Genomic DNA, 21,425 nt, shown 5'->3' on the forward strand with positions numbered 1-21,425 from the left:
TTTAAAATCTGAATACTGGCGTTACATTGCTTGTGAGATCGCTTTGCTTTTTTTTTAAATCATTTTACTAAAATGTATTTTATAGTTTGTGTTGCAAACTTTTGCAGATATATACTTTTAATATGAACAGTGATTTTTGAATGATCTTTTGATGTAGTTTGGTTGTTTTCATTTGGATGGAAAAAAAAACATGATTCAAACACTGTCTCCAGGAACATATGTAAAATGTAAATAATATTATCTAAATCAGACTGTACGATCAGAGAAGGTCAACTCAGTGGTTTACGAGTACAATTCATAAAAAATTTGTTGTGCATCTGGTTAAGATAAATACATAAATGTGAATCGAATAGAGAAAACCCTAAATCAGTCCCTGCTGCGGGAAAAGAGAAACACTCATCTGTCAATAGTTTGTCACACAAAACCATATAAGTCAATTTAAGTCAACATAACAGGCCTGCAAATGGTTTTGTTTTGCCTGTATGTTACTCTCAAACTGCAGGTATACCATGTAGATGCAAATAGCGTAGTCTACAAGTTTTTGATCTCCAAAAGTTATAGGTATCAAAACTATTTGCATATGTGTGAAGTTTCAGCTAATCTCCACTTTTGATCTAAAATTTTAATAGGCTGAAATAGCACGCATTACTTTCACTCGACTCTTAACACAATTTTGAAAGGTGCTGTATATTCAGTAGCACAAAATATTATAAATGAAATTAAAAAAAATTCAATTGTTTGATTTTATGTCATTATTATTATTAAAAAATTTTATCTTGGTTTACTGCAGTCTTCACAGTCCTCATGAGCGCTTCTCCTTTAAAAAAAAAAAAAGGCCGGACTGTCCCTTTAATCTGTGGATCAGAGTGCTGACGTCACCCAACCCCTAAACCGCCTGCGCTGATTGGCTGAAGGTGACGTCAACCTCACCGTTTCTCTGCCCCCCTCCTCCTCCTCCCCCTCCTGAGCCATGACCTCATCGCTTTAGTTCATGAAAGTGCTAAAGTGCACCTCCTGTACCTAACCCCCCCACCCTCCACCCCCCACACCCCACCTCCTCCTCCTCTACATACACACTAACAGTTTTAGCCTTTACCTAGCCTAGCTCAAATAATCTACCCCTCCGCGAGCCGACATCGTCTCCTGAGCGGCTGAAGGAGCTCGTGTGTAGCCTGTCACTGCGCTTTCATGCCTCGTTTGTTGCTGGCGCTGTCAGCCTCTGTCAGCTGTGGGCTCCCGTCCCCCCGCTACGCCGCCACCAGGTAAACACCGGCCAGCCCCATGAAGACACCGCCGCTGTCCCCTCACACGTGGAGGCCGGTTGAATAACACACAGCAGCTGCGTGGAGCCCGAGGTGAGTAATATGCGCGAGGATGTTTATCGATTAGTACTTTTTTTTTTTTTTTTTTTTTTTTATCAAGTGCGTTGCTACACACGGAGCTAGCTCACGTTAGCACGTCTGTGCTCGTGCCCCCCCCCCACCCCACCCCCACCTCCTGCAGCAGCGAGTCTGTCAGCGCGCACCCCCCCCCCTCTCTCTCTCTCTCTCCACCCCCCCCTCTCTCCACCACAGTTTAAGTGCGCGCCCGTTTTATAATGGGAATTAAACCCGTCCAGGTTGAAGCTATCGGTGCATTTATTGCGATAATCTGGCTGTTTGCCGTCCCACCATTTGCAGGTAGGTGGAATACGTTTTTATTTTTCTTCCATTTATTGTTAAAATGTGCGCGCTGTTTATTGTCATCGCAGCCTGCCTGATCAATGGAGCGGTTCGTTTTCGCATGCGGACATATCCACGCGTCATAACAACACGGGGCAGGTTTCCCCCACTCAAACAACGGCTGCTGAACCTAAAATAAGTGTAGTTTTACACGAGTTGATATTAAGTGCACGCAAGGTTTTGTAAACGATACAGCCGCTGTCTGCAGTGGAGTCTATTCTTATTTCTAATATAGGTCGGTTTATTATAAGTGCGCTACGACATCTCACCCTCCACCATTGTTTTTTTTTTTTTTTTTTAACGCTATGAAATGTCCCATCCGTTTCATTGTGCGCCCCCATCTTTCTGTTGCTATGCCCCATATCTGAAGCTGCAGCGTTTGGCAAACAGAATTTTGTATTTACGCAATATATCGAGACACTGTATTTTGCGACAGGAGTTCTCGGCATAATTTGCATCGGTATTCATGTCGTAATTGTTGTTATGGTGAAGTCTGGTTTTGTTATACAACCCTGCAATTTGCAGCAAGCGCGCTGGGAGAATATTGATTAGAGGACAGCAGAAGGCTTTATACCTGGATATGTTGTTTACAGTGTGATGGTGCTGATCTGCTCCACCAGGGCCAAACCAGCAATCGAATTGATCACGGTAACAACACCACTCCTGTTGCCCTGGTTATTTCTAGGGATAAACACCCTTGACTTGTCATTATATTTATCTTTTTTTTTTTTTTTTTGTGAAGAATTATTTAAATCCAGCTGCTCAGGATGAACCACAAATGGCATGGATAAATTTGAGATGGGTTACAGTCCGGTTTTGGGTATTTGTGCCTGTAAGAGCAGCGACGGCAGGATGTTGTGGTTGATATCCGGAACGTTGTCAAACTTTTTAGTCAGAGAATCAAAACACTCAGGAAGAGCTGAGACAGAAAGTTAGTCATGGACTAGTTTGATAATTATTTAACAGTTTATTTATTTTTGGCTGGAAAATTGTATCATCTGTGAATATAAGAACACATTTAATAATATCAGCCTAACCAAACGTGATTGCTAAGTCTCATCATTAAATTCTTACTGGTGTCCCATTAGCCCGCCGGCAGCTCAGCGCTGATGGTGCTGGCCTGATGAGCTGCACTGAGCTTTGTTGTGGTCGCTGTTTTTTTTATAGTGTAGCTACACAGTTAAAAGCCAACTTTGAGTTTGTGAGAGAGCCTGTAGCTCTGAGTAAAGAGCAGCAGATTCTACGATGATGTAACTGTTTGTGGTCTAAACAAACAAGTCATGTCTCTCATTGTATGGGACTAAGAGCCGCCTTTCTATCAGCCTACTCAAGGCTGTGGCCACAGGTGACGTTATGCAGGGAGTTAATGAATAACCTGGATGGTATTACATCACCGCTGGTTGCCCTCCAGTTGCTCTCTTTGTGTGTGCCTGATGTCTGATATGGCTTTATGGAGCTGGCCCATCATGCTTAGCTCATGGTTCTGTATGAAAGGCCCATGAATTTGCCTGCGTGGATTGTCCCATTTTATGGAGATAAAGTTACTTCCTCGAGTTTATTTTATTATGTATTACAAAGAAGCCCTTTTGTTATCAGTCGTTTATTGTCCGCTGTAAAGAGAGTGACGATAAAGTCTGTCAATGATTTGTGTGACTGTGTTTTATTTGACAGGAAGGGAAAATGCATGTAGCTATGAGATTTCATCTCTGTTTTGTTGTCAGAAAACGAGGGGTTGCAATCATTTTACCTCTAGATCTGTAAACAATAATTATTTCGATTTTTTTTTTTTTTTTTTATTCATCTGTTGAATGTTTTTGGATTAAAAAAAAAATCAAATCAGTGTTAATATAGCATATTTTGACACTTGTAACAGACGACAGAGTTGATGTGAGGTTGTGCTTGATTTATGCTTTTCTATGTGATATTTCTGTAATATAGAGTATGGCTCTCTTGTTTCCTATGACAAGCAGCTGAAATTCCCAGTACTGAGGAGGATTTCTTGTTACATTCAGCCATATAAACTTCCCCATAGAGGTTAGAAAAACTCCTCAAAATGGACCAGTTGATCTGGTTCTTCTGCCTTCAGTCAATCATCAAGGTGTAACTGCATTGTTTTAACATTGAGGAGGTGCACAACCTCATCTGCACAGATCTTTTGACCACGTGAGCTTGTTTGCACTTCAAAAAAGTGGTGAGACAAATGTAAAAAAAAAATGTGATGTGACGTCTGAGACGAGAATAGAACGGGTCAGAGAACACATCAGGCGGCGAATAAAGCAGAAATATTTCTAATCTACATGTTGTAGGCTAACTCGCTGTATAATCCCTTCATTCGTCAGTTAAGGGACCGTGATGTCTTCGCTGCAGCCGTACAGCTGAAGTTGAGAGAATCTATTTTAAGTGTGCGCTCCACTGTCACTTTTAGCTTTCCTTCCCTCTTGTATCCTCATCCAGCATCAGCACCAGTAGCATCCCATCACCATCACCCTCCCCGTGCCCCCTGATCACCCCAGCCGGGCTGTTTCTATGGCAACAACAGAATCTGCTCCGGGCCTGGACACACACACACACACACACACACACACACACACACAAACGCGCTGTGTCTGTCTCTCTGCTTTCTCTCCTCTTTGCTTGTTTTCCTGCATTCAGCCGGAGCCTCGCAGCAAGATCCTGGCTGCTGCTTGAGCTTATTTTTTTTTTTTTCTATGTTTCCTGATCTTTCCTGCCTGGAAGACACTTTTGCATGTAGTGGATGTGTTGTGGTTGTTATGCTGAGTAAGCTTGCTGAGGTTTGGGCCCCCCTTCCTACATCATCCCATCCTCTCATTTCTCTCCCTCTCCGTATTCAGATATTTTCGTGTGTCTATATTCTTCTCTTTGTATTCTTCTCTGCACATTCTCTCCAGTCCCTTTCTTATGGTCACAGTCAGGTTCCCCTGAGAACAAAGGTACCGTAGGATGATTTTCTAGTGGTGTAGAAAGGTGCAGAGCACCACTCGCTCACTGCCACACATGTAAACCTGCACGGTCCTCCCCTCCCCATCTCCGCTCACTGCACAAGAGCAAGAAAGAGAGTGATAGAGGAGGAAGGAGGGATTCAGAGAGAAAAAGTGTGAGACTCTGGGTGGGTGGGAGAGCAGTCGCCATTAGACATATGCAGTGTCAGATGCTGTGTTCAGCAGCAGGAACACAGAAGCGGATAGAGAAAGATTCACACCCCTGGATGCCGTGTTGTTGTAGCTGCTTGACTGAAGGGCTCCCTGCCATATAAGGTACGGTATGACAGGTGATGGGGCAGGTCGCAATGTGGCAGGGGCCGTTTCTGGTAAGGGAGCGTTGGCATTGCAGCAAGGCTTAGTATTTCTGCAGAATGGATGTTCGGCTGCACATTATTGGAACATGTCACTATGTCAGTATTTTTGTGTCGCTGCAGGTCACACAATTGTGCTTTAGCATTACTGCAGAAGCCGGCACTGTTATTACTGAATCACACAGTTTTGTTTTTTTTTGGTTTTTTTGAAACTACGGTATAAGCTATGTTATACTTGTGCGCAGAAGTGGGTGTTTTACTTCCAACCTTCATTGACTGTCTGGATTTGTGTTACAGCTTGCTCGTATCTTGTGCTTTTTTTCTGTACCTACTTTGTGATACAGCAGCAGTTTGGCTGTGTTTACAGTGTGGGCAGTTGCTGCTGTCTATTTAGCTTCTTTTTTTTTTCTTTTTTTTTTTTCCATGTTCTTGTGCTGCTGCTCTTGCATCAGGCAGGTTGCCAGGCAGTAACAGCATGTGTACATCTATGTTCAGCCTTGGTCAGCAGCATGTAGGAAACATAGGCCTTTGTGACAGGAAATCAGGGTCTAGAGGAATGATGCAAGGTCTGATTGTCTTATCTTATCTGATGACATTATCTTCTCCACATTCATGTCATGAGTTCGGCGCTAGTTAGTTCAGGAGAATGTTTTTCTTTCCCCCTATTTCTCCGTCACTCAAGCGTCTCTCTTAATGACTCTCCCTCTTTTTCTACATCTCTTTCCTCGCTGCTTCATCTCCACAGCTGTCTCCTTCCTCACCTTGAGCTGGCTCAGTTGCTAGGCTGGAGAGATCCTTGCTGAATAACATCCTTTGCTACCTCCCCTCAGCTCTCCTCCATCCCTCCCTCCCTCCCTCCCTCTCTCCACGGTGCATGTGTCAGAACACAGGTGAAAAGTTTCAGAGCAGAGCTGCCTGGATGTCTTCCCAAGACACTACTGATCAGAAGACAGCGTTTCTCCACATCTCCTGTCGCTCAGTCTCGCCCACCTTCTCACCGCTGTTGTTGAAAGTTTGTATTTTTCGGCCTCACTTCGAATGCGTCTCTGCTTATTTGTCTGATCGCAAAAGAACATAAAGTCTTCTTATCCTCACGACAAATTTTTTTCTGTTTGTAATTCCCCCTCTTTAATTTAAGTGGACATGTTGATTGATTTGATAGCATGTTTCTGCTGTTAAATTATGCAAAAGTGTTTATCTTTGTCTACTTTTCCTCCCTCCGCTATCTATTTCTACACCTCTATCGCTCATACTCTCCCTTTTCAGCCGTGGTTTAAACCTCCATTTAGGCATTGGGGTAAATGAGAGGGGGCCCATTCATTTTTCATGACACCGCGTGCCTGTGGATGAATAAAACAACATGGCGGCATTCACATTCTGACCTTCTCACTTGTCGCATGACACCTGGTTGACCAAAGAAGCGGTCCTCAACCTGCATAGGTTTTCTATTGGTATGTTATATCATACAAAGGGTTCTGCGGTTTTATCATGGTTATGTGCAGTCTTGCGTGCGCGCACAAACACAGGCACTGGTTCACTTCTCACACACACATGCAGTCATTGGTCTTTCAGCGCTGATAAATGATCGCACGTGTGTGTGTGTGTGTGTGTGGGCGTGTGTGTGTGCATTTCATGTTAAATGTACAAGTGCTGTGAATGTGAGCACGGAGGAGATGGAAGCGATTAGAAGTGATAGATAGGAGGAGGCAGTTCACGTTTATGGACAATTTTCTGTAGCACGCACACACACGCACACACACACACACACACACACACACACACACACACACTCACACAGGATGTCACACAGGCCCTTCGCCTGTGTCCAGACCTGCTCTCTGAATTCCCCCGGCTTAATTTATCTCACGCCCTCAGTTTCCTGTTTCATGAGCTATTACACAAGAGACCCTCGATCAGCAGCCACCAACCTTCACACACATTTACACTGACACGCACACACACCTGTGCTTTATTGTTGTTCGTGTCTAATTTAAGTCTTTGGCTTTGTGTATGGGAGTGTGATATTCCTTCAGATCTCAGGACTGATAAATCTGGATCATCCAGTTGGCTTTTAAGTCTGTAAATAACTTTCATATTCATGTTTAGCATTGTGGTTATTTTAATATGCGAGGTGCTCAAAGACAATACAAAAACATAACAATATTTCAAGTATCAGACTCGGCTTTGGAAATTTATAAGTAATGGATCTGTCATTGTCACTTTGCAGCAGTTGGGTCTGAAGGTTTTTATTTGTTGCCCTGGCAACGTGCCTTTTCTGATCATCAGCTGTCTCGTCATCAGCATCTCAGAAGTGAAAGTGGCAGTCTTCAATGTCAACTGTTAGCCAATAATAGCGTTGAGATAAATCATTGAATGCCACGCTTACTGACACCTCTCTGATTCTTTTCTAACTGTAACATTTTCTTCTCTTTCTTTAGGCACCATGGATCTCTTAGCGCCTGCTCCAGTGGTAGCCCTCCTCCGCTGACCTCGCCTCCTCTTCCTCCCCATCTCTTCCTCCACCTTTCCCTCTCTCATCTACCCCTCTTTCTTCAAACCCCATCCCTTATTACCCCCACGTCTGTGACCTCGGGTTACCTCTCAGCCCTTCCTACATCATGGCAGGGGAGAAAGGGCCCAATAAGCGAAGCGCCATGGACATCAAGCGCCTGGCCAGCCTGATCCAGAGAGGGACGGGCCGCTTGCTGGTGATTGACAGCAGGACGTTTTCTGAGTACAACGCGTCACACGTGCAAGGCGCAGTCAACGTTTGCTGCTCAAAGTTGGTGAAGAGGCGACTGCAGCAGGACAAGGTTTCTGTCACCGAGCTGCTGCAACTCAACGGCAAGGTGAAGGTGAGTTAAAGCTTAGTTAAAGATACCTGACAGTTGATTCCTTTCTGGTGGTAGGATGTGATGCCACTGATTAGAGAGCCTTTCCTCTTAAGTGCAGACTGTTTGAGTGGCAAGCTTCCACCTTGCCGATAAGAACGAGACACGTCAGTCCCACCATGTTAATAGTCTGAAACATAACCCCTGTAAAATGGTGAATTATAGTCTCGCATACACTTCTTACATAAAACGAGATGTAACATTTTATTTAATGAGCTTCAGAGGAGCTGGTAGGTCGCTTTTGTTACCTCTGGGCAGAGCCGGACTGGCTGTATCCCCTCCTTCTAGTCTTTGTGCTAAGCTAACTGGCTGCTACATGTTTACTATACAGCACTGGATTAATATTCTCAAGCAGTCAAGGATTTCATTACTAAAGGTATGATTTCATGTTTGCCATTTCTTTAACGCAGTACTTTATGGGCCTGATTTACTAAAGGTTTGCGTGTATAAAATCACAGGCAAACTCCACACCACCCGCAAAAAAATGTCCAAGCAGATCTACTGATGACGTGCAGTGAGGATCGCGTCTTTCAAATGTGCAATTTAACACAAGTTGTCCATTTCGCGTGTTTGCCTGCATGCATATGTAATATTCGGTGTTTCTGCTTGAAGGTGCAAAATACTGGAAGGGAGCATGCAAATAGAACAATTTAGCACCCGCAACGATATTTACTAAACCTGAAAGTAGAAATAGGAGAAGTGATTGCGTGTATTTTAGTACGACTGAAAGGAACGTATTAATCACATGCAAATCTGGAGAGACGACACTTATTGTGGTGAGAAGAACGTGGTTTTACACCCGTGGAAACATTTTTGAGATGTCAGAGGGCAAAATTATTCAGACATATGGTTTGCCCAGCGATGACATTTCTGAGTTATTGAATGAACTGAATGGTGATTGACAGCCAACAACAAGGAGGAGCCGTGAAATTAAAAAAAAAAACTTCTTACGACTCAGCATTGTCCTGCCTCTGCGTCGTTCCAGCGTATCGCTGCTTGGATATCCCGCCCAGTCCTGTTATTCAGGTGCTCTGTCAGAGGTGCTGAATGTGTTCTGCAGAATTCACAGGTGACTTCATAAGGTTCATGAGCACTCGCGAGCTCCTGAATGAGACGAATTCACCTGCTCATCGCAGAAAGATGTGGACCTGCTGATCTGTGTTTCTTAGAGGATCTCATCCACTGTCTCTCCTCTTTCATTTGCCGACATTTTATTATTAATCCTTTTTTTTGCCATTTTTTTTTTTCCCCAAAGGTTTTTCCCACAGTATTGACTTCCTGCCTGATAATCTGCTACATAGCGGTTTGCTCTTGTTATGTTTATATTTCTTAATTTCAATGGGATCAGATTTCCATTTCCTTTTGCGGACGCTGTTTTCCATTGCTGGAATCACTTTAACACACGCAAACCCCTCATTTAAATACAGCGATTTACACCTGATTTCAATGACGCAATTACTCATAGTAAATCACCTGCAAAACGGGTTCAAAAAAAAAAGTGCTAACTTTTGGAAGGAACATGCAATTTAGTACCCGTTATTTGAGATCTTACTAAATCTGGCCCTATGTGTTTCGTGATTTGCCCCTCGACAGACTAATAAAACAAAGTGCCAGTGCCAAGTAGACTTCAGGGAAATACCTCTGACATGCAAAGAAAAACTGGTACATTTATAACTGAGTGTGTCCGGACGAGTCGACATAATCGTGCTCGTTTCTGCAGCGGTAGCGCAGGAATGCAAAACATGAATAGAACTGTGACTGCTGTGACAATATATACATTGTTGAGGAAATGTCAGTTTTAAATGAAAATAGACCCACATAAAATATGTTGCTTTGGGTCTGTTGCTCAAAGGTCAAGGGTCACATTTAGGAGGTATTCCTTACTTCAGTAGTTTGCAGCTGCTTGTATCATGCATGCATTGTGCAGCCCGGTACACGAAGTAGGAGTATTAACACCTTGAACCAGTGGCGTCAGATTCAAGTTCCCATGTCAGCAAGTCGTCACTCTGTTGAAGTGTCCTTGAGCAAAATACTGACTCCGTAGGTTTGTCCGATTACCACCAACAACCTGACCCATGGACCGCTGTGGTTCTGGATTGGCATCTTCTGTGCTAGCCCAGGCCTGCACCGCATCAGTGGGTGCTATATTTGGCGGGCATGCGGGCGTACTGTAGGTTTGTTGCTTATCAGTGGCCATGAAATCGGATCCTCCAGCTTTCCATGACTTCTCCTCCGAATATGACAACCTATTTTCCATGGCCTGTCCACCCGTGGCATGCTGACTCCTATATTTTTAGTCTCTGTGTGAAACTGAAGGAACTCTGAGAGGGGAAACCTAAGCAGGGTGAAGTTGGTGTGTTTTATGTGTGGGATGTGTTTTGTGTCCTCATGTACAGGTAGTTGGTGTGTGCATGCATCGCCCAACAGTTTTACATGATTGAATAAAGGCAACAACAAGGCCGTGGAGGAAATGACGGGCGACGTTTCTCTTCCTGGCTCCAAATGTTATTTTTAGGCATTTCACTTTTAACCACGTTACACCCAACGCAAAATAACAATGATTCACTCTCATTGCCGATGGCACTTATCAGGTGATAGAGATTTTTTTGTGAGGTGTGACACAGAATGGCACTTCTTAAAGGGTTATTGTTGGTTTTCTTTTTTGTTTTTTTCCTGGTTGCCTGGAACAGGTCAGAGTGTTGGACCTGTCGGCTATCTCATCCTGAGACCTGTTTATGAGAGTAATTTATGACCTGCTCCCATTTTATCCTGTGTAGATACCGCGTCTGTCCTGGAGTTGTAACTGACTCTCTATTTCAGTCCGGTGGATGACGAAAAACTTAAATCACCAAAAACACACCCTGCCAACAAAATGGCAAATAATTACACATTATTGCTGTAGATTACACTTTAACACTTGTAGGTGACTGACACTTCCTTCCTAGTTACATGGTAAAATGGAGAACGGTGAATTATTGTTACTTTCTCAAGTAAAATGACCTACAGTTCAGCTAATAGCATCTGGTACTTTGGCCTGTGTGCCAGGTGTTTCACAGCCACTCTTTATTGGAAAGGCTTCAGGCAGTCACAACCACATGCCTTTCTTCTCACCCAAAATTTACCATTATTAACTGAACAAGGATCTTGTATAACACCTCTTGTGTTCGTGCACTCTGCCAGACTGAGTTAGGGTTAGCCTGTGGCCTGAAGTCCTCACGGAAGATCCTGCATCTCGGAGTGTTTGACTCATCCCGACTGAAAGACCCGATTTTGCTCAGCTCAATAATGGTGTTATTTTGGGTTGCGATGATGTATGACCTACTCTTACAAACTACAGATTTAGACAGAAAAGCAACAACAAAGAGAAAACAACAAGAGGAGCTGAGGGCGTTGAAGAATTGGATTGAGTCAGTTTGAGTTTCATTACTTTTGTCAGTGCAGCAAACTCGAATGTGTTTCTATGCTGGGTCTATTGGGTTCTCTCTGTGTGGGGCCCTGTGCTTTGCAGATCTCACACTGTGGCACCCCACAGAGCCATGCTTCCTCCCTGATTTCTCTCACTTTCAGTCTCATGACAGCCCTGCCTGTCTGTCTGTCTGTCTGGCGTAACCATAGCCTGCAGCCTCTTACCACCAGCCTGTTCCTTCATCGTTTATTCAATTTTCTTCTCCCTGTCTAGTGTTGCCCCATGGCTGGTTTGTTATTATCCATTCCCCACCCCCAGTAAAGAGGATAAGGCTGGTGATTAATGCTAGGCTGGATAAAGCTGGAACTAGCCGGGTGAGAGGAGGGCCTGACAGACCCAGACTCTTTTGTTATTGGCTAAGCATGACATCATCCCTTTTGTGTGGCCACTGGCAGGCCGCGGGCTGGGCACGTGCAGACTGGTTGTGTGGTGTTAAAGCCAGCTCCTAACTAACCCTTCACACACATACACACACACACACACACACACACACACACACACACACACACACACACACACACACACACCATCCTTATACCCCCCACATGGCTCTGAGCATCGCCAGGAGCCGCCTCAGCCAGCCAAGACAGCAAAGGACACCATTGTGGCTCTTTGTTGGGGAAGTGAATGCAGGAAGCGGGAGAGCAGCATTGAGGGTATTCATGGATGGGCTGCTGCCTCCGCCTCCTCCCCGGCTGCCTCCCGCCTCACATCCCATTGAGAACTAATAGCCTGCATCCCCCAAGGCGCTGCACTCACCGTCTTTCATAGGAGCTCCCAAAGCTTTGGTTAACTGAGCTGAATGAACAACTCTGACCAGCACAGCAGCAATCAAAATGGTGTCTTCTTTCTTCCGCCTTTCACATCCCATCTCTTCATAACCTCTTTATTAATGCTCTCTATTGATGTAGGTCAGAGAGAGCTGGATACAGTAGGTTACGTGGTGGAGGACCTCTGCTGGGAGAGGGATGGCACAGGCTTAGTTGGGAATGGTGCTTCCTCGTGCCTTTTCTGACAGGCTGGAGGGCAGGCGGCTGGTTTCTTGGCTTAAGCCTGGCTAATCCCTGCTGCTGTGACGGGGACAGCCGGCCAGGCAGGCCTGACAGATGGACCAGAGGTTTTCACTACCAGCAACCAGCCTGGGGAAGGACCCATGCTCCTGTATGTAGGCAGCGGAGCCACAACTCTTATGAATGGGACCCAGAGTAGCTGGGAGAACACAGCAGCCACTCATAGAGACACACACCTCTCTTACAAGTTGTCACATGCTGGAATGTGGTGGAACTTTAAATATTTATAACCACAAGTGTTTCCAGTGTTAGGTTTTTGTGTCAGAGGACACAAATAGAGCCAGAAATTCTGCGATTTTCCATTTTTGATGGAACGCGGAAATTGGGTGGATCGGCACACTGACCTCGATGAGTGGATCAGGTATCAGCCAGATGTGACCGATCCACATTCAAAACATTTTTTCTCAGTGTCCTTGTAATACGTAGAAGTTTCCGCTAACAAAATCTGAACACATTGATCTCCATGCAGATTTTAAACAGAAGAGAAAAAAAGAGAGTCCAGAATCAGACAAATGCTGGAATCAGCACTGGAAAAGGAAAAATTGGATTGTTGCAGGCCAGTTTCTTTGCAGGGGATTTGGGTCGGATATTTATGGCTAAAGAAATTAACTAACATTGTAAATCAATTTCACTGATGTAGCTTTGAAACATTTGGTCAGTGCATCAATAAGACGATTGACAGAAAATGAATTAGCAAGTTTGAAAAGGCAAATAATCATTAAGATAATTGATAAAAAATATTTTTTAAAAAAAGAATTACGGTGGTGTTTTTCTGTGTGTGATTTCTGCACTATTAATCAGATTAAACAAGAATTTTGAAAATGTTAACACTCAGGGAATTCATAAACTCATGCATTTTTAACAGATTTCTGGATTCATTAGATCAATCAATAATTTAAATAATCCCTGGTTGCAGCCATGCGAGTATGTCATTCGAAGGTCAGTCCAACACTTGCAATTTCATTCTAGTATTTCTTCAACTGTTGTGATACCCAAAATATTAGACATGATAATGAACAGTAGCCCAATTATTATTGTTTGGTGTAATGGCCACGTAGGAATAAAGCAAGCCAAGCAGTGGGTCTGTGATCATGTCTGTGATCTTAATTGGTAGGATTGGCTGAGTGCCCAGCTGCACAGGGAGAGACGGCACGTGACCAACTAATGCATTTATGCAATGAATAAGATCTCCATCAATTCCACTGATGACGCACCATATGCCGTGTTTATCCTCCCCGCTAAGGGGAGGGGCCGTAATGGCACATGATGGGAAGTCCAAGGATGATTTGGAGATTCAAGGGACGAGTATTCCTGAGATTTTATGATAAAATAAACAAAGGAAACGAGACTGTTATTTCAATGTTAGACACAGGGCAAAGACATTGATCTCTGGAAATAACCACGGATACAGAAGTTTCCAGGAGCCACAGTACAGTATTTCAAAACGAAGGAGAACACACGAGTGTTTTGTGTGTCATCAGCCTTGACAGTAGCAGCAGAACTGAGAACTTAGTTGATGACTCACCGCGCCGATTGTTTCCCAGATGACCACGAGGGCAAATCTGGAAGTTTTCAGTACGTTTCATTCACATTTTTCCTTTTGCCTAGTTGGAATAAAGACGCCACAGCCGGCGGTGTTTTTTCTACAGAGACGAATATGTCATGTGTTGGCTTTGATGAGGTCGTGTCATGAATCACTGTTTGCTTTAAAGACAGACACTCACATTGTTCTGTATGGGTTTAAACTTGCACAACAGCATCCCAAAGTAAAATTAACATTTATGTAACATACATTTTGTTTTTATTTCCTAGGTTAGGGAATGCTTCAGAGTTGATTTGAGAATGTGAAATGTTGTTTCCATTATATCAAACATAAGGAAGAAGGCACGGTACAACTGATCAGCAGCATGCATGTTGTCTTTATATACAACAGTTCAGTCTGAGTGTGAGAGAAAGAGAGAGAGAGAAGAGAGAGCGAGAGAGAGAGAGAGAGAGAGAGAAACTGTATACTTGTATATAAAAGGACGCAGGCATTACTTGTCTGAACGTGTAACCTGTGTCAGGCCTGGTGTGTGTGTGTGTGTGTGTGTGTGTGTGTGTGTGTGTGTGTGTGTGTGTGTGTGTGTGTGTGTGTGTGTGTGTGTGTGTGTGTGTGTGTGTGTTAAATGTTCCCTGACATTCAGGGGTGTGAAGGTGTGACCAGATCAGGTGACCAGATCTCTGAAATGGTCAGAAATGACCTCACACTGCACATGCACAGAGGCATCAGGAACTTTCACCACCCTGCCACATCTTCACATCCTTGTCTAAAACACACACACACACACACACACACACACACACACACACACACACACACACACACACACACACACACACACACACACACACACACACACACACACAGTGCACTACTGTCCTTTCAAGGACTTTCCAGCAATGACATTAATTCCCCATCTCATAAACTTTATCATCATTTTCAATATAATCCAAATTCATGTCCATAAACCCAGGGTTAACTTCACAATACTTTATATCCCTCTCTCGCTTTTTATGAGCACACTTGGTACTCACAAGGATAGAAGCACAAGACCTCCATGACACACACATCACACCTGCTGAAGCGTACATGGAAGTGGCAGCTGCCAGTGCCAGTCAATGACATCATCTGTCCCCTGGGTGATAGCTTTACAGTGGAGAGCGATACATGTTGCACTCTGTGTGGCGGAGTCTTAAACTTGACAGGTACGCTGTGAGGAGAGGTCACCGCCTCGCGCTCGCAGCAGGTCCTCTATCCATATGTAATGTACTGTATGTAGTGTTGTGTCAGGTGTTGTATGTTTGCAGAGTGCTCAGTCATTATAAAAATGTGAGAAATGTGCTTATAAATCTATCAAAATATGAAGTGAATTGGATTATGCATTAATCATTTTATTTGTCTGCATTTGATATGAGGGGAGAAGATCTGACTCGTGCACAGATCTCATTTTTTTAAAAAAATGCATCGCAATGCACACTGTGTTTTAATTCCTGTGTCCCTTGAGTTCCTCAGAATTTACAGCTTAAGCTGAAACCACTGTTAACTGAGGAGGGTTCATACTGCAGTCATCTTGTTTTCTGTGCAGTGGACACACTGAGAGGACCCAGACTGCGCTTCAGGAATGTGGGTCCATTTTTAGACTGTTTATGCTGATGTTTTGTCACAGACCAGTTCACACACAAACACTCACACTGCCCCGCTCAGCACTGACCTTGTCGCTGGTTAGCAGCACTACTGAGGTCACGAGGAAACCATGTTTCCATGTTGTGTTTCTTGCACAAGAGCTTACCGTACGCCAGGGCCGTGTTTCCACCGTTCCACAATATCTTTTTGTTGCAAACTACTTGTCATCTATGTTTCATGGTGCGCCCTGTGTGTGTGTGTGTGTGTGTGTGTGTGTGTGTGTGTGTGTGTGTGTGTGTGTGTGTGTGTGTGTGTGTGTGTGTGTGTGTGTGTGTGTATGTGTGTGTACACAGACTGTCCCTACAGAGGAACATTGACAGTAAGGCCAGGCCTTGACTCTCAGTCTTGTCTCAGACCTTGTTTTTCTCCCACTCCTTACGTATACATATAACACAAGGTCAGTTAGAAACACGCACAGACTTCTGTCCCTTTTGCTTAACACCTTCATTTCTTGTCTTTCACAGTCTCCATTTCTCTTTTTTTTTCTAAAGTCACATATCTCACACAAAGGATCCTCTCTGTCTCTTGCTTCCTCTTCTATTTATTTATCGCCTTCTTGCCGTCTTCCTCTGCAAAGGACAGGAGAAAAATAACTCTTCTCTGTGACCACTCCTTGTTCATGTCCTGCTGTGATGCCAGCCTCCAGATCCTTAAGAGAAAGCGTGGGTGCAGCAGGATTTAAGCATTTGGTCTGCCAGTGCCACCTTCTGTCCCTCTTATTTCTCTCCCTCCTCCCTCAACTCTCCCTCTGATCCTTTCCTCGCTTCCTCTTCCTTCCTTTCTTCCCCTGTTTTCCCTCCCTTCCAGTGGCATTCCTTGTTTACCTGCAGTATGCATGCGTCAGGGAGCCCGTGCCAGCACTGTAATAGTAGTGATGCTGTAGCACTGCAGAGGGATGTGGGAACTGTGCTGCTGCTGCTGCTGCAGTCTTAACAGCCAACCCGAGTCCTGGGTCATTGACCTCTAACACTGCAGCAAACTCTGTGCATATCACCGTGTTAGCAGGACATGTGGTTTCAGTCATTCAGGCAAAATGTAAAGCATAGCCCATATTCTACTATCTGTACTGTCATTCATCCACTCACTATTCATACATACTATTTAATATAGAGGCTGTATATTTTCAACTCACAGGGAACACTTCCTAAGCTGGTGAGCACGAAGGATTTCAAATAGTAGCCCCAATAGTTTTGCACATGAAGACATACAGTTTATTGCATGTACAGTAAGTAAAATTGCTAAGCAGATATAACTTGTTTTATAAAATATGAACGGATGCTTTTTCGACCGTAACGGACTGATAAACAGTTTTTACTGCTGCACAACCTGAAAAAGAAACTTACTGCACTGTGTAGCTGATAAACGGAGTGTGTTGTGCACGTACACGCAGTTAAAGGCCTGTAATCCCCAGGCATTGAGATCAGGCTCCCAAATTAGATCTGATCCCATTAGGATCATTAGCCATAATTACCCAGGGTTACTAAAAATGGAGGGAGCAAGGGATTTAAAACAAAGACAAAGAAACGTGAAGACGAATGTGCATCCGGGGGGAAAAAAAATAAAAATAACTGTGTGCCATGGACAGGTAAAGGCAGAAGTAAGAAAACATAGATGCAGTGTATTTTCAATTTGTAGCATTACAGTGATGTGTTTCTGACAACATCATCCTGACTACCCGCAGGCTCTCTCTACTAACTAGTGCTATTTTATCTGTTCATATCGCTTGATATTTTTTATGTCAAAATATACTGAGCAGGTCATCTGTGTTTTATGCAGTTAATAACCAAATTATTATGGGGGGTATTTTATGCCTTTATTATAAAGCTGACATTAGAAGAATGACAGTAAATGAGGGGAATGACCAGAAACCAAGGTCCGCTGCTAGACTCTTAACCAGGGACCGTCGCTTCACATTCGTTGGCCACCAGGGTGCTTCAATAAACAATAATTTAAAGAGTAAGCCTCTTTGTGGTGTCTCAATAGCCTGATGATAAGAAAGCAAGTTTCTCATGACTGATGCTATACAGTTCAGGTTTGCTTTAATGTCAGTATTGGTGTTGGATGCAGGCAGGCAGAGTGACTTCTCACCAGACTTCACCGCCTGACCTTGTCCTGTCTAAATCGCCTGCCTGCCTGGCTGTCTTCCAAGCCTTTCTGCTACAGCTGCTCTGTAAGCAGAAACATTGTCAGGCGCACACTCCATGCGCACCGTGGAGCTGTGTATACCACCAGCGATCACCAGTGTGCGCTTTAGCACGCCCGGAGAGTGAAGAGGCGGCTGGGACGCACTTGGACAAAGTGGGATTTACCTGGAAGCTAGCGGCTAATTCAACGACACGTTGTAGATGAGGATGGTGTTCTTTTTGTTTATTGAAGTAAACAAAGAAACGTCTCATCCTCGTCCCCCTCCATCGTCTGTGTCCCCTCCTACACCTCCTCCTTTTTTTCTCACCTTCCCTTTCCTTCTCTTGATTTTCAGCTTGCATCTTTCTCCATCTCTCCTCCATCGTTCGCTGCCCCACCGTTCCCACCCTCTCCATCCCTTCCTCCCTTGAGCTAGCCCTCCTTCCCCCTCCCTCTCCCTTCTCCTGTCCAGTGGCTGTTCAGTGATGCAGTGATTCATAGCTGCAGTAGGCGCCGCTTGATGGTCACATGACCAAACCCTGCCTGACAACATGGGGAACAACACAGCCTGGCTAGTGTGTGTGCGCAGCCACATGCACATGCTCACACTCCCTCGTGCAAACGCACACACAGAAACACTTTGTCACATCAGCGCATGCTCACATCCTCTCGTCTTTCTCCCAATCTGACGTAAACAGCGTCACTTGGATGCACTGGATGCCAGTACCCTTCACTATGTGGCCTTTATATTACCCACCATTACAACAAACAACCCTCTCAGCAGTATCTGCGCAATAAATATTACCGTCACAGTTGCACGATGCAACACTTGGCCCTCATGCATTATTTATTGTCCTATGCTTCAAGCTTCATAACTTACTCTTGAATCACCTGGAGTTCATCCTGCTTACTGTTGTGGTTACCGGCCCATGTTTATTGTCACAGCTCCCAGCAGTGTGTGTGTGTGTGTGTCAGTTTATTTTATTTTCTTTGACGCTGCTTCCTGCTCAAAATGAGAGCAGCAGAGTGGTCGAGTGTGTGAGGAAATTATCTCAGGGTCAGATAGTCACGGGTTCGGTACATGCTGCAGCTCATTTATCATTTTTTCATTTTCATTTCGCTGACGCTTTTATCCAAAGCGACTTACAATAAGTACATTTCAACCGTGAGGGTACAAATTCAGAACAACAACAATCAAGAAAGTACAATTTTCTTCAAGATAGCCAAACTTCAAAGTGCTATAAGTAAGTGCCATTTTAAGTGCTACTATTCAAGGTAAAGTCAGAAGGTGTGTTTTTAGTTTGCGGCGGAAGATGTACAGACTTTCTGCTGTCCTGATGTCGTTGGGGAGCTCATTCCACCATTTAAGAGCCAAGACAGCAAACAGACGTGATTTTGTAGAGTGTTTAGCTCGCAGTGAGGGAGCAACAAGCCGATTGGTAGCTGCAGAGCGGAGTGAACGGGCTGGGATGTAAGGTTGGACCATGTCCTGGATGTAGACTGGACCCGATCTGTTCGCAGCACCAATGTTTTGAAACGGATGTGGGCGGCTACTGGTAGCCAGTGAAGGGAGCGGAGTAGTGCGAGTGAATTTAGGGAGGTTAAAGACTAGTCGAGCTGCTGCGTTCTGGATGAGCTGCAGAGGACGAATGGCATTAGCAGGTAGACCTGCCAGGAGGGAGTTACAAGTAAGTTCATGTGCTGCATGTGTGTGTGCCCCGAATTAATTAATTCCCAATTACAGTTCCCACTGTGCCAGTTGTGCTGGTTGGAATTCCAGTCATATGAGCTGACACTCTCATCCTTGTTGGTGGTGGATCCTTGTTTTATTTTTCGGAGCAGTTTTCGAATTAACTCTCCTCTCTTCCTTGTTGTTTATCTTTTGTGCAGGTGGAGCTGGGCAGGAAGCAGGAAGTGGTGGTTTACGACCAGAGCTCCAAAGAGGCGGGGCATCTGTCCAAAGATGGCTTTGTGCACATTCTCATGGGAAAGTTAGAGGGCACCTTCTACAAAGTCTCCCTGCTCACTGGTACGTGTGTGTGTGTGTGTGTGTGTGTGTGTGTGTGTGTGTGTGTGTGTGTGTGTGTGTGTGTGTGTGTCCTTATGAGTGGGTGCTAAATGTATAAGCATGTGTGTGATGACGGTGGTGTGATCAAAAGTCTCCCTCCTCGATACAGAATGGACTTTTTATATCTAAAAGCCTCAATCTTTGTAGAAGGCTCAAACTTTGTAGATGCATCATCCCTTTATTTGGACAGCCAGCAGGTGCACTGTTGTCATTGCACAGTTTGGTCAGAAGATGTCACTGATGAGCACCATAAGTGTTCAGTCATATGGGAGCAGTTCTTCCTCATTTCCTAACACTAATAGTTGTATTCTGACTTCGTGTCAGGTTCACAGGTATATGTGAAGATAGGAGGTAGAGGAGGAAGTGTAGAAACATGTTCCCTGGATACAAAGTCCCTGTGATGACTCTTTGATGTTTAAGCTTTCGGAGTCATTTTCTTACCCTGCATCATACAGTAATGCTGAAGCTTAACTTCCAATCCTCTGGCCTTATTTACCACAGTTATTATCCTGTCATAGTGTCCACTAAGCACTCTAAGACTTATAATTGAGCCCTGGCAAGACCGTTAATAGCCTCGTTGAGTTAATAACACATTGATTGTGGTGGTTGCAGCTTTTTAAGGGACGGCATTACACACACACCCTCCCGCGGAGGCTTATGAATCCATCCCAAATGTGTCAGTGCCGAAAGGAGAACGTAATCTGCCTCAGTCAGGATTGGAAATGAGACAGCAGAGGCATGCTGCTCGGGCAAATCTCTGCTCTCTTCCCCAATCTTCTGCTCCTCTCAGTTCTCTGCCTCTGCAGGGAGATTAGTGCTTTTTCATGAGTCATTCATGGTTGCTGAGGATTGCCTCAAAGCACCCGGGCTCCACAATTAGTCACAGTTACAGAGATGTACTGGACACATGCTTGGGATGGGCACACACATACATACCGTATGCACACACATGTTTGATGTCTCACACACACACACACACATGCAGACACTCTCTGATTGTCTCTACAAGCCAGGATTTTCCTCCTCAGCTTTTCTGATCAGACATCATATTGTTATTAATGAAAGACCCTCTATCAGCAGTTCCCTCCTCTTCCTCTTTATCACTCTCCACAGCTCACTCTCGCTGTCTCTCTTCAGGAGGAAAAAAAAACAGAGGAATCACACCTCTTCCATTTCTGTCCCCGCTTTTCTGCTGTTTCCACGACAACAGTGGCAGAGAATATTCCCCAGAAGGACTCAGCCAATGGCATCGGCTGAGTTGTTTGGGTGGTTGTATTATTGGGGTCAGTGGAGCTAGCAGCCAGTGTCTGTGCATACGCAATGTTTATATGTGTAGGCAATAGCATGTGCGTGGGTGAGGGGATGGAGGCCGTTGAGTGTGCATGCATGCATTTTTACATTATGACATCACGGGAAAGAGAGCTATGGGATCTGCCTGTGTGTCTAAGTAAGCTGCAGAGATTTCGTGAGAAAGAAGGCGTGAAAGATGTGAATAGGAAATGGTTGTCAGGCTTTTGAAAAGAGGTTGTTAAATTGCTTTAATTATTAA

General features: G+C 44.4%; 1 protein-coding gene across 6 annotated transcripts in view; it reads left to right on the plus strand.

Moving 5' to 3' along the window:
• Nucleotides 1-1,054: 1,054 nt before the first annotated feature.
• Nucleotides 1,055-21,425, plus strand: part of dusp8a (dual specificity phosphatase 8a) — a 43,951-nt gene continuing 23,580 nt past the window's right edge. The window contains exons 1-4 of one of the 6 annotated variants that reach the window (XM_069162088.1): nucleotides 5,780-6,046; nucleotides 6,301-6,485; nucleotides 7,473-7,889; nucleotides 19,699-19,837. In XM_069162088.1, coding sequence (XP_069018189.1) covers nucleotides 7,653-7,889; nucleotides 19,699-19,837 — 376 coding nt within the window. In that variant the 5' untranslated portion in view covers nucleotides 5,780-6,046; nucleotides 6,301-6,485; nucleotides 7,473-7,652. Of the gene's footprint in view, nucleotides 1,356-1,552; nucleotides 1,680-4,223; nucleotides 4,997-5,779; nucleotides 6,047-6,300; nucleotides 6,486-7,472; nucleotides 7,890-19,698; nucleotides 19,838-21,425 lie in introns of those variants that run through there. The other 5 variants (XM_069162085.1, XM_069162090.1, XM_069162084.1 and 2 more) reach the window with 5 other exon arrangements.

This window comes from Embiotoca jacksoni, unplaced genomic scaffold (genome assembly GCF_022577435.1).
Source record: "Embiotoca jacksoni isolate LCO1_2020_lvr unplaced genomic scaffold, fEmbJac1.0.p SCAF_3, whole genome shotgun sequence".
Taxonomy (NCBI): Eukaryota; Metazoa; Chordata; class Actinopteri; family Embiotocidae; genus Embiotoca; species Embiotoca jacksoni.